At 38.7% G+C, this 13698-nt stretch overlaps 1 protein-coding gene across 1 annotated transcript in view; it reads right to left on the bottom strand.

Annotated features, from left to right (window-relative positions):
- Window positions 1-13698, bottom strand: part of aatf (apoptosis antagonizing transcription factor) — a 111910-nt gene that overhangs the window by 79134 nt on the left and 19078 nt on the right. Inside the window, exon 4 of the mRNA XM_048556713.1 lies at window positions 11337-11474. Coding sequence (XP_048412670.1) covers window positions 11337-11474 — 138 coding nt within the window. The remainder of the gene's footprint in view (window positions 1-11336; window positions 11475-13698) is intronic.

The following is a 13698-nucleotide window of genomic DNA, read 5'->3' as shown; positions in this document are numbered from 1 at the left end:
TGATGAAATAGAGGAGATTCAGAAATGTGAGAGAACAATAATTCATGCATGTAAGAAGGAGCTGATGATTAATGAATGCCTTTCCCTAGAAAAAAAAATCTACATAACACACAACTACTGGTGCAGGACTTGCTCCATGCCGTACAACTACAAATCAGAAGAAATTAGAATTAAGTAAATGCATAAAATGAAATTTTACAAAATATATATAACTACCATGGACTGTTTTGGAATGGTGTTGAGAAATAAAGACTTCTTTTAAACAACACCCCTCATTCTTAGGTGACTGCAAATGAGAGATAGCAACCATAATATTTCAAGTGTGCACATAATGGTACAGTTAAATTTTCACAAACCTGATGTCACCAAAGGTATTTAAAAAGATAACTTAAAAGGAAAATATAATATCAAGACTCATACAATAAGCGCAAAGCACAAACCTGACTGCAGACTAATTTCTTGAACACAATAAATACGCAATTTTGAAGGTGTGTATTTTCAATCTCACCTGGATGCTTGTTTGAATACAAATCAAATCACATGGTTACTAGACTAAGAACTGAACTTACTAATGACAACTCTTAACTAAAAATTTTAAAAACTATATTGACAGTGAGAGTAAGATTAGGTGACCAAATTATAAAAATTCCTCTAAAGCAATGACTTGAAGACAGATAGACAAGTGTTAACAGAAATAGTGATGTGAAAACACAATGTTAGCTTCACTGCACAGATAGACATATAATCTTTAAATAAAGTACAGATTGTAGAAAAGGCCTGAGATGCTGATGTATGCAGCAAAAATCATACTACAGAAATAACCTAGACTGGAATCAATACTGTAACTTCAAGGAGTTTTTTCCTGATTAGTCACCGGGACATTTTTCCACTTCACTGCACTGGGAAATACTGGTTTTAATCATCTCCCTGTTGAGAAACTGTGGTGCCAGATGAGATCAAAGTACTTCTCATTGTGCAGAAAATTCCCTGCCTAATTTTCTACCCCTGAAAGCCTTAGCTCTCACAATGAAATGATTTCACATGCAAACTGGATAGAAACTGGCAAAAAAAGGTATAATTTGCATATTTTAACAAATCTTCTTAGTAAAGCTCAAAGTTGGGTCATCCGGGTTTAGAACCCATTCTGCACCATCACTGAACACCATAATCGCATTTATAAAGTTTGCTGAAGGAGCATAACCCATTACAGTTGACTCCAGATAAATGCATACCTGATGCAAGCAAAATTCTGACCTAATCACAGAATTCCAATGTACGAAATCAACATCCATTTGGCCAACACATAGATTTCCTCATCTAAGCAAGTAACATTCCCCAAACTATTTCAATTTTCATTGCTCAGCACATTGAATGTGGTCAATCCAGCAGTTGTCAGTCTCCTTCTGAATAGCACTACACATGCTAAGGCATTTGAATTTTATGTTAGGTTCTGCTACAGCACAGGTCAAGACAAATACTGTATTTTCCATAATGGATCACAGAAATGCTCATCAAACACGAAGCCGTTATAGAACTCAATTTGTTTGAAAAAGAGAAAGCTTTTTATTTAAAAAATGGACATAATCATAGAATTCCTACAGTGTGGAAGCAGGCCATTCAGCCCATCAATTTTACACCAACCCTCTGAACAGCATCCCACCCAGACCCACCCCCTACCCTATCCCTGCATTTCCCACCCTAGACACTATGGGCAATTTAGCAAAGCCAATCTACCTAACCTGCACATCTTTGGAATGTGGGAGGAAACCCACACAGAACCAGGGAGAAATGTGCAAACTCCACACAGACAGTCGACTGCCTAGAGGATAGAGTGAATGCTCTTTAATGCTGTTTGTATTGATGTTCTAGTTGTTTTGTCAGAAGCAAGAGAAACTACTGTCAGCTAACAAAATTAGAAAATGGTGCGTTAAAAATTCTTCAGAGTTGTGAAGAGACAGGCATTACTTCAATCTAGATGTCTCCAAAGAAAGCCCTGATTCTAGATTCTAACAGGGAATAGATGAGCTCAGCGCATTTAATTTAACACAACTGAAATTTCAATTTTTACATGTTACATTCTTACATTGTAATGTTAATTGTCATATCTATTTTAAATGACTAAACTGAATTATTTAGGAGAATAAAAACTAATCTGTATCATCAAATCCAGACCATATTTGGAGCTGAGCAAAATGTAAGCTAAAACTGAATGGATCCTGACCAAAAGGTCATGTCAAACTAGATGGGCGACTATGGAAATTGTGCAGTTTATAAATTCAAGATCATTTTACCCTGCGCCTCCGTCCGCAGTACAAAGCCAAATAAAATCATGCCTACCAGAATGCATATTTTAGGCCACTTCAAAAGTCAATACTAAATGTTTAAAAAAAATTATAAATTAACAAAACATGTCTGTGGACATGTTACAGGAATAGGGTGGGGGAGGGGGTCTGGGTGAATTGGTATGAACTTGATTGGCCTGCTTCCACACTGTAGGTATTCTATGATTTTATTCTATTGGATTTGTTATTCTACAGGAAAATCTCAGTGCAAATAATGGGATTTGAATTTAAATGCATGATTTCTGTACCAAAGGTACAATCAAGCTTATTTAATTCAGACTGAATCTGTCAGCATTGCTCTGATGGTTCTCAAAAAAACATGCACAAAGTAAGATGACGGGTGAAGTAAGGAAGTAGTTTGTCAGTTTCCTACAGATTTTAGCACTTCAACAAAGAAAAGCTTAACTAAACCAATGGCCACGGTAAACTTGCATTGAAATTCAAAAATTAGACTAAAAAAGTACATTCTGGCCTATTTGAGAAGTCAAAAATCAACAACCCTGGAGCACAAAATGAATTTAATCAAAAAGTACAAAGTTTCTTTTTCCCTTCAAATTGTTTGACTTCTCTCTGTCCCTAAAGTGCAACTGGAAAGTGTACACAATAGATTGAAATCTGCCTTGCCCTGTTTCTGTTGGACAAATACTGATGTGGAGGTGCCAGTGTTGGACCAGGGAGGACAAGACAGAATCCAACAGGTTTAATTGAAATCACAAGCTTTCGGACCACTGTTCCTTCATCAGGTGAACTGGAGGGAAGCGCACAGGCTCAGAATTTATAGATAGAGACCAAAAGATAGTACAAACGGTGAGTGAGGAGTGTCAACAGCTGAAAAGCAAGTGAAGGGATGACCTATGAATCGATTAATTGGGTCAGAGAGATAATTACAAAAAGTTTAAAATAAGTTGGTGCTGGAGACAAACCAAATGACTGCAATAACATGATAGGTACAAAAGGGTCCAACAAAAGTAATAAGTAATCCAAAACTGTAAAAGCTAACTAAAGGTAGAGAGGTCATACTTTATCACGGTGATGGTGTCAAAACAGAACAGTGAGCAAGATATTACAAATATGGAACAGCCTGGTGAGATTACATGTAATGCAACATGAAAATCCAAGATCACTGTTGAGGCCATCTTCATGGGTACGGAACTTGGCCATCAGTTTCTGCTCAGCGAATCTGCATTGCTGCGTATCTTGAAGGCCGCCTTGGAGGACACGTACCCAAAGATCAGAGACTGAACGTCCTTGACAGCTGAAGTGGTCTCCAACTGAGGGAACATTCCTGTCTGGCAATTGTGCAACAATGTCCATTCAACCGTTGCCACAGCACCTGCATAGCTCAGGGCATTCTAAGAGATAGACAACATTGGCCAAGTCACATTAATACCTGCCATGTATGCTCCCACATGTGATTATAGTATCCAAGTCAATGATCTGACATGTCTTGCAGAGTTGCTATGGCAGAGTTACGTGGTGTTGTGGTTCATGTTGTCCTAAAGGCTGAGTTGTTTGCTGCGAACAATGGTCTGTATGAGGTACGTCAGTTGTTTGAAGGTGTGTTCTCCAAGGTGGTCTTTGAGATACACAACAACGCAAAATTGCCGAGCAGACACCAATGGCCAAGTTCCGTATCCACAAAGATGGCCTCAACCAAGATCTTAGGTTAATTCGCACTAAATGGAAACCCACCACACTTCACTCATGCCATGTGTACTATCTTTTGATCTCTCCACCAACACCTTCCCTCCACTTCACCTGATGAAGCAGCAGCACTCCAAAAGCTTGTGATTTCAAATTAACCTGTTGGATTATAACTTTGTTTGGTACTTGACCAAGGTCAGAAGTCATACAACACTATGTTCAAGGAAACAAACTATTCTTCTGAACTAAAACTGATGGAATAGAAGAAAACAAAAGGAGTAGGCCATTGTGTCCTTCAAGGCTACTCTACCATTTAATAAGATCTAATCATAAAAAGTACGTAGGAAATAGGAGGAGAAAATCATTTGGGCTCTCAAGCCTGCCCGCCATTCAACAAGATCTTGGCAGATGCGCTCCAAGCTACCTCCTTGACATTTAAGGTAGCCCTCAGCTCTAAATGTTTCAAAAATCTCTCTCATTTTAAAATACTTTCAGCGTTCTAGCCATGATAGGGTTAGGCAATGATCTAGCCTCCACAAGTGTCTGGTAGGGAATTCGAGATATTCACTACCTGTTGGGAGAAGAAATCCCTTCACATTTTAGTTTTAAATTAGCGCTCCTTTATTCTGAAAGTCCAGCCAGTAGTTCAAGATTCCTCTACCACTGGTGGACACATCTTAACATCTACTTGCCAAGCTTCTCAGAATCTTGTGTGTTTCAATAAGATCACCCCTCATTTCTATAAACTCTATAAATAAAGGTCAAACCTAAGATAACATGGTGTAGAGCTGGATGAACACAGCAGGCCAAGCAGCATCAGAGGAGCAGGAAAGTTGACGTTTCGGATCGGAGGAAAGGTCCAGACCCGACACATCAACATTCCTGCTCCTTTGATGCTGTTTGGCCTGCTGTGTTCATCCAGCTTCACACCACGTCATCTCAGATTCTCCAGCATCTGCAGTTCCTACTATCTCTGAAGAACAGTGGACGCCGTTTGGATAACACAAACTTTCTGCTGTACAGGTATAGTGATTTTCTATAGCAATCTTCCTATCATGTGACTTTTTATAGTGAGCGGTCACACATGAATGCAACTATTGCATTATAAGAAAAATGCCTGTATCGTATTTCTACCCAAACCGATTGTACATAGTGAACATTCAAGTCAGGGTAATTTCTCAGTACAGAATTAATTCCATCCATAAATACAGAGAAACCCTGTTACCTTTCCCTGGCTTTCTGTCGGGCTGATAAGTCAAATACCTTCCTATATTCAGGTTCCAGCCCTGAGTCACCCTACAGCCATTTCTCTGTAATACCCATCTGGTCATACATATTTATCTCCACCTGTTCTGACAATTCACTCCTTTTGTTACAAATTCTGCATACATTCAGATACAGGATCTTATATTTTGTTTAATTAATACTTTCACTGGTCTCTGGCCTTATATGCTCATGCAGTATTGCATATGTTCTGGTCCCGCCCTTTAAATGCTGGTAATCATTACCCAAAATGCTGCCCTGCTCCAACACTTTGTTGTTTCCCTTTACTTTACCATATCTCCCTTCACCTGATCACTTTTTCCACTACTTAGTTTATTTTAAAGCACTCTTTACTGCCCTAGCAGTATGATTAATCAGAAAACTGGTTTCCTGGCACAGTTTAGAGGTCAGCCATATCAATGATGCAGCACCCCTTTTTCCCCAGTATTGGCCCCAGTGCCCAAGAAATCTAAACCAAGTCTCCTCACACCAATGTTTCAGCCATACATTTTAATCCCTCAAAATCATATTTATCTATGTCTATCTTCTTATTGCCTAGGTAATGATCCAGAGATTTCCTTGAGGTTTTGCCTTATGGTTAGCATTAGCTGCTCATACTCCATCAGCATAATCTTTCCTAACTTACATCCACAGTTGACTTTGGTACTCAGCGTACATGTCCATCCCTGTGTGGGTAGGATTTAGAGACATTAAACATCAACTTATTATTGCTAACATCAATAGTAACCAGAAATTCAAAACAGATAACATCTTTGTTTGTTTAATAAATACATCTGTTAATTTTAAATGATTCTGAAAACATTATACGAATCATGACAGGAAAATCAATATGTACCTCAGTTGTAAAAATTCAAAAGTCCCAGGTTCAATTCACAGTCTGAGTAAACTTCAGCCAGGATAGTAGTGAAGAAATCTCAAAATGCTTTGGTATCGTGGATTGCGACAGAAAAGACAATCAGGATCCCATGCTTTAGATGACTATTCTATGGTAAAACTATGCATGTTTAAATATTAGGTGAAGACAGAATCAGGGTCCACCAGAATGACTCCATCCTTTGAAACATTTACAATGTTTACTATTTAGTCTTATTCAAAAATAACACTTGGCTGAGGCAACAGAGCATAACCACTATCCATTGAGTCATATACCAGAGAGTCAGCACTTGGACAGGAGCAGTAAAATTTGGTAGGGAGAACATATGATGCATTTTTGGGCACTGAGCAAGAATGATACCAGGAGAAATTTGAGAAAGAAATAGATCATCAAATGTGCCAAAGATAAAGAAGCTTTTTTTTTTAACCTGCATCAGGAAATAAAACAGAAAAGCATTCTTTTTGTTGGGAGTCCAAATCATTGACAGTTGAATTATAGACATGACATTGAGATCATCATTTCTGAGTCAATAGTTTGAGCTTCATTAAGTAGATGTGATATAATTTTGAAAGAGTCCCCCATGTAACTTAGGTAGTAAAGCCAAGTAACATGAGCATCAAGGAAACTGTCTCAATCCACTTGAATTTGTACCACGTACAGCATAACCACAGGTCCAAGCTGAGGATGTATTTTAAAAGTATCATTGAGATCTACACAAACACATTATTATTATTTCAGAGGAAAAGCTTTAGTCTACATCTCCTCATGTCTAAAAACTGCCCATCTGGGATGCACAGCTCTATACATTTATCCAAGACCTTTAATGCTAACCTCAGTACACTCCATTAACAACCTTAACATAGTCACTGCCTCCAACAACGCCACGACTTCAATTTTAACTATCTATAAGGCACACTGTAATAACTCGCTGAGGCTTCTTTGTCAGCACTTTGCAAAGGCATAATCTTTATAGCCATAAAGAACAAAAACAGCAGGCACATAGGAACACTACCCACAAGATCCCTCTCAATGTACATTCTATCCTAACCTGAAAATATGATATGATTCCATCACCACCATTGGGTCAATATTCTGAGATTTCCACCCTAACAGCGCTCGAACTATACATAATTCAATTACGGTGGCAGCTCATCCACACCTTTGCAAGGGTAAATAAGGACGGACAGCAAGAGTTTCCCACACCAGTAACAACATATCCCATGAACAAATTTTTAAAAACACATTGATACACTCCACAGATACTCTGATTAACACAATTACAGCCAGGCAAGAAAGTCGACAATTTCAAACACAACAAACATTGCTCAAGGCCAGACATAGTACGATTCCACTAAGTTCTAAAGCATATAACATTCTCCATTTTGACAGCCTAGAATTCTTCTTGAATATAATCAGGAAGACTTAACATAATTCATAGTGCTTAGAGACAACCTCTGGGTTTCATCAGCAGTACAACGGGAAGCATGTATAGAGCAACCTAGAACAAATTCATGATATCATGTTGAGTGACTTGTGTGAAGCCCCTCTTGGGTTAAATAGTGCACCACAGTACTACATAATTTACTCGTGTGCTCATAACTGTAAACCTATATCACAGAATCAAAACGTTTTCGGATTTATCTAGACTGATTCTGAATACTGTGTTGTGCACAAACACAAGGCCAGTTTAAACAGCAAACCACAATTTGAAAAATGAGTCAAAGACATACAGAAAGGCAATAAACATGGCTCAAGGTGTAAAATAGGCCGGTTCATAGCATGCCAAATGATATTGTTACCGAAATGGCTTTTCATGTCACCATTTTGCAATTTAGTCACTAAGCTGTCAATTATACAGCAACAGTTTACCTCACAATACACACTCAGTTGCAGTGCATGCTGTTTTTTATTATTGGACACAGTTGACTAATTTGACGACTCAAAGCACCAACCGCTTACTCTGCCATACCTCTGTAATGATATTGCATTCCTGACCGGTAATGAAACATGGCACTTTCCACAGCTTGTAATGTAACTCATTAAATAAGTCAACAACATGCATTTTACAAATAAGGTCAAATAATTATTAAGCAGTTTGACCCTTCCCATCACCTTTATTCAATATAATAAGTATATAACTCAAAATGTCAAGCTTCAAAAGTTCTACTTTTACATTTAACAAATATATTGTAAAACGCAAAACAGAGAATCACTGTTCTGCTTCATCATGGGGCTGTGATGAAGTTATATCAACTCAAAAACAATTGATACAAGTGAGAATATGAAGTATATTTACTCTGAAAAGTAGTACAGCACAGTGCATCGTAAATGGGGTTTACAAGAGAATTCTGACCCTTTCAGATGTTAGTGTTTGTTTGGCAGCTTTACTGTAAACGCAATCTGCTTAATGCTTTGAGAAATAATGGCCTACGAAGTCCATGCCAGCTCTGTGTTAATCATTCAAACCAGTTTGGATTCCTTGCTCTTAGAAGCAAGGAATCCAAACAAACATTGCTCAAGGCCAGACATAGTACGATTCCACTAAGTTCTAAAGCATATAACATTCTCCATTTTGACAGCCTAGAATTCTTCTTGAATATAATCGGGAAGACTTAACATAATTCATAGTGCTTAGAGACAACCTCTGGGTTTCATCAGCAGTACAACTGAAAGCATGTATAGAGCAACCTAGAACAAATTCATGATATCATGTTGAGTGACTTGTGTGAAGCCCCTCAGAAGCCCTGCAACTTTTTTAAGTCCTCAGTACACTCTGTCGCTATGCTAACTGTCATAGGCACAGGTTACACATTATGACCACTTGCTGAGTGAAAAAGTTCTTCCTCATCCTCGCAGTTCTTGCCCAAAACGTTGAACTTGTATCCCTGCAAGTGAAAACTACTTCATTGTCTACCCCTTCTAAGCTTGCAATAATCTTGTCCTCTTTCATATCGCCCTCAAATTCCTTTGCTCCAAGGGAAAAAAAATAAAACTCCTCACCATCTCCAACATAACCTTCTATCTCAAATGCTTCACACCTGGAATCATTCTCACGAACATCCTCTGCATCCTCACATTCTTCCTGAAGTGTGGTATCAGAACTGGACATAACGTTCTAGTTGTGACCCAAACAAAGTGACATATGGGGTCAGCATAACCTCCCCACTTTTGCCCATTTTAAAAAAATGGAATGCTATTGGTGTCCTCTATTGTGAAGATTAATGCAAAGTATTTATTCAACTACTCTACAATTTCCTGATTCCGTATTATTATTTTTTTTAACCTCATTCTCAAGGAATTTATTTTCACTTGGGCCTTATTTTTAAAAAATGTATTTGAAGAAATTTTTTTTGATATTACATACTGGCTTAGCCCAGTTTATTCTGTCTCTATTATTTTCTCAGCATCTTCTGTTGACTTTTAAAACTTTCCCAATCCTTTTGTTTGCCAGTAATCTTTGTCATGTTGTATGATTTTTTTCAATTTGCTGGTATCCTTAACTCCTTTGGTTAACCATAGTTGGCTCATCACCTTCCTAGAATCCTGAATCTTCACAGGATACATTTTTGCTGTGAGCCATGAACTATTTTCTCCAACATCTGCCATTGTTCTTCACACTCTTCTCTGATAAACTGCTTTACCAATCCACTCCAGCTAACACTGGCCTCATCTCCACGTAATTACTCTTATTTAAGTTTAGCAGAGTTGCTTCCGACACAGGTTTTTCTCTTTAATACTGAATGATAAATTTTACAATGTCACTATTCTCCAGGGGATACTTTACTTCGCGATCACCTATTAACCAGCCTCATCACACATTACCAAATCTAAAACAGCCTGATCCATGGTTGGATCCACAACATATTGTTTTAAGAAACGGTCCCAAATGCACTGATTTCTTCCTCATGGCTACCTCTGCCAATTTGATTTTCCTAACCAACACAAAGACTATGGTCACCCATGACTGCCTTTTTTTTAAAAACATGCCTTCATTATCACCTGGTTAATTCTCTGTCCTACAGAACTGTTATTGTTAGGGAGCCTATAGGCCCGTCCCACCAGTGTTTTCACCTCCTCAGTATTTCTTACTTCCAGCCATATGGATTTGGCTTCATTAAATCAGATCAAAATCTTTTCTGGCTACCATTTTTACTCCACCTCTTTATGCTTGAATATGCTGTCCGTTCTTGCCCCAATCTGTCTATCATTACCTAAATTTTTGCCCTGCACGGCAGCTATACCCTTTTGCTTTGCAAGCCTAAATATCCTTCTTTCAGAGGTGTCTGCCAGAACAAACTGAACAGGCAGCAAACCAAGAACCATTTCAACTGCTGCAGGGACGGAACCTGTGCCATTGGCAATATGAAGCACCATGCTCTGAGTAATTGAGCTTCTGCATTCTGAAGATGTAATGACCAGCCTTAGTCAGTAATAACATCCTTTACCCTTTTCTTGAATAAGGATACCACATTTGTCACTCTTCCAATTCTTTAGCACATCACCTATATCTAGAGACAACTGAAAGATATCAGAATGCACTGTCACTATCTCCACTTCCTTTCCACCCCAGGCTGAAAGCCATGTGGACGTTGATTTGATTTGCAAAAAATAATTATTTATTTCTAATACCAATTAATCAAAATCACTATACTACCTATAATCATTGATTTTTTTTAAACACCTTTACATACTGTGTCCCTTTGCATCACGGCAAACCAGCTTCTTTCACTTTGCTTCTCTCATGAACCTTTAGTGACCTTCTATTAGATCTGTAACTTGTTGTCTTAGCTGTGGAAGATGTCTAATACAGACAGGACAGTATGAAACTTGAAGAGGTGTCCTATTAGAAAATATACCTTCAAGACTTCAGTTATAACATCAGAATTGATCAGCAAAAGATTTGGCATTCCATAAAAAAGATGAACTGCTGCAACACTACAAAGATCACATTGATGCAAAGGCAAGCAACTGCAGAGGAAAGGAGGATGCAGTGCAAACAATTATTTCCAGCCTGGTTGCAGATTTTAATTGAAAAGTCTGCAGCAGGAACCTAAAACTGTCTCTGGCTATTTTACTTACCAGCAAATCTCCATGGAGTGTTGGAATTAACATGAAGTAATGAAATTTTTGCCTGAGAGTTGTCAAACATGAAAATGATTATCAACATAAAAATACAAATAAATACAACTTACAGTCATTCAAAGCAGTTGAAAATTCTGGTCCACCTTCCTTTTTGAAAGTAGGTAAGGAATTTGGCTGTGGAAGCTGATTGGCCGTCACAACAGCTTTCTGTAGTCGGATTCGCCCTTCAAGTATTTGATCCCACAATGCTTCAAAGGAGAGGATACAGATTATTTGAGATCCTCCTACTTTCACTTGGTAAATATTTAAGCAACCAACAGGTGCGTGCAAAACTAATGAGTTATTACTGATGGGGAAAAATAATTAAAGGGTGGACAACAATAATTTGAAATTGTTGACTTCAACTGTATAACATCAAAATATCTACCAAGTTATTGTAACCCGACTTATTTTATGTGCCAAGCAAGTTTGGAGGTACTTATATTAACATGCCCTATAAACACTTAATGGGTGGCACAGTGGCTCAGTGGCCAGCACCACTGCCTCACAGCGCCAGGGACCTGGGTTTGATTCCACCCTCGGGTCACTGTCTGTGTGGAGTTTGCACATTCTCCCCATGTCAGCATAGGTTTCCTCCGGGTGTTCCGGTTTCCTCCCACAGTCCAAAGATGTGCAGGCTAGGTGGATTTGGCCATGCTAAATTGCCCATAGCGTTCAGGGATGTGGAGATTAGGTGGGTTACTGTGTGATGGGTCTGGTTTGGGACGCTCTAAGATTTGGTGTGGACAGTGTTGGGCCAAAGGGCCTGTTACCATACTGTAGGGATTCTACAGTTCTGAGATCTCAGAGCACACTCTTTATCTCAGCCTAAATTATAATTTGAGTGAGCCATCCCATTGTTCAGCAAGGAAGGAATTGGTTCAATTCTGAGGTCCAAGAAGAGTTAGTGGAATCTTCAGCTAGGCCTGGAAAATGGGGTACCATCAAAAGAATTCATGTTGCTGGTTTAACTGGAAATCCACCTCCATGCTTTACCTTCACCGGGGAATTCAAAACCTGTACAATCACTTGGCGTGTTCATACATCTCTAGTCTCTCAGACTGAAGGACTTTAATGGCAGCACAGGGCCTAAACCAGGAAGTGTTAACTAGACTATTACATTCAAGGCAAGATTATACCCAGAAAGCAAAATAAAAACAGGAAAAGAACAGAAGAAAGGATTAAGAAAGAGAAATAAAATCTGACTGTTTAGCATTAATAATATGTATGCACAGACATATTGCTTTTGATTATTTAGCAGTATTGAGAGTGCTCAATTATTAGGAGATGTTGCTTTATAACGGCAGAAAAATTAGACTATTTTAAAGAGTGGTTAGTTTCCTGCTAACATGTTATTTGGTCTATTTAAAAGTGACAAATTAGAATTACCATTACAAGAACACAGAGCTTGTACAATGCAAAAAGCATACAAATATTTTGCTTTGGTATCTTGCAGTCTTATAAAACTGTTCAACTCTTATTAAGAAAGGATACACCAATCCGACTTTACCTCTAAATGTGACAAAAAATATGCATCAAATTTTATACACTGGATAGATTTGTGCTACCCGTGTTGTCAACATGCATCAGGAACAGACCTATTTTGGTCTAAAAGGGTTCTGTAGATCCAATCTTCACTTGGAGGCAGGATTGAGTCAGGCCTCTCAAAATCAGAAGCAGATTTCTCTTTTTTTTGAGAGTGGAAATGCAAGGGAGCAACAAGTGCTTAGGCAAGCTTGTTCGAAGTCCTACCTCAGTCCTCTCCCTCAAGTCATCAGACCTTTCATCCCTCCAGTCAACCCATGTCCCCAACTCACCCCATGACAATGCAAGAACCCAATATCCCTCCCACGCCCCTTTTATCCCTTCCATAGCCACTCATTTACTATCCAATACAGACATGCCGCAGGAGCTTTGTGAACATGGGATTAAAAAAAATTAACTAGCGATCTAACACAGCACTTACATGAAAAATATTTCCCTTCACGAAACCCAGCTAACACGGAGTTTGTTTGGAGTCTGTTTAAACTCAACATCAGGTTGTACATGGACCTACATAGTTCGGCTTACCTATTTGCACATATCGAGCCCTGCCCCCTTTCTCTTGCTTGTGGGAGATGGTGACATGTGGGAATACCACTGGACTAGTAATCCCAGAACCCTGGATTAATATTCTGGGAACATGATCTTGAATACCACCTTGGCAGATGGCAAGATCTGAATTCAATATAACAAAGACTTCTGGAATAACAAAAGCTTTCCTGACTGACAATCATTTAGCCTCTGTTGATTGTTGTAAAAACTAACACCCTTTCGGGAAGGAAACCAGGTGTCCTGGCCTACTCCCGCCCACATGACTCCAGATCCACATCAATATAGTTGACTCTTAAATGCTCTTTGAGCAATTAGGGATGGGCAATAAATATTGGCCCA

Source organism: Stegostoma tigrinum, chromosome 27 (assembly GCF_030684315.1).
Source record: "Stegostoma tigrinum isolate sSteTig4 chromosome 27, sSteTig4.hap1, whole genome shotgun sequence".
Taxonomy (NCBI): domain Eukaryota; kingdom Metazoa; phylum Chordata; class Chondrichthyes; order Orectolobiformes; family Stegostomatidae; genus Stegostoma; species Stegostoma tigrinum.
The sequence above is the reverse complement of the archived record's forward strand: the minus strand, read 5'-3'. Positions and strand labels throughout refer to the sequence as shown.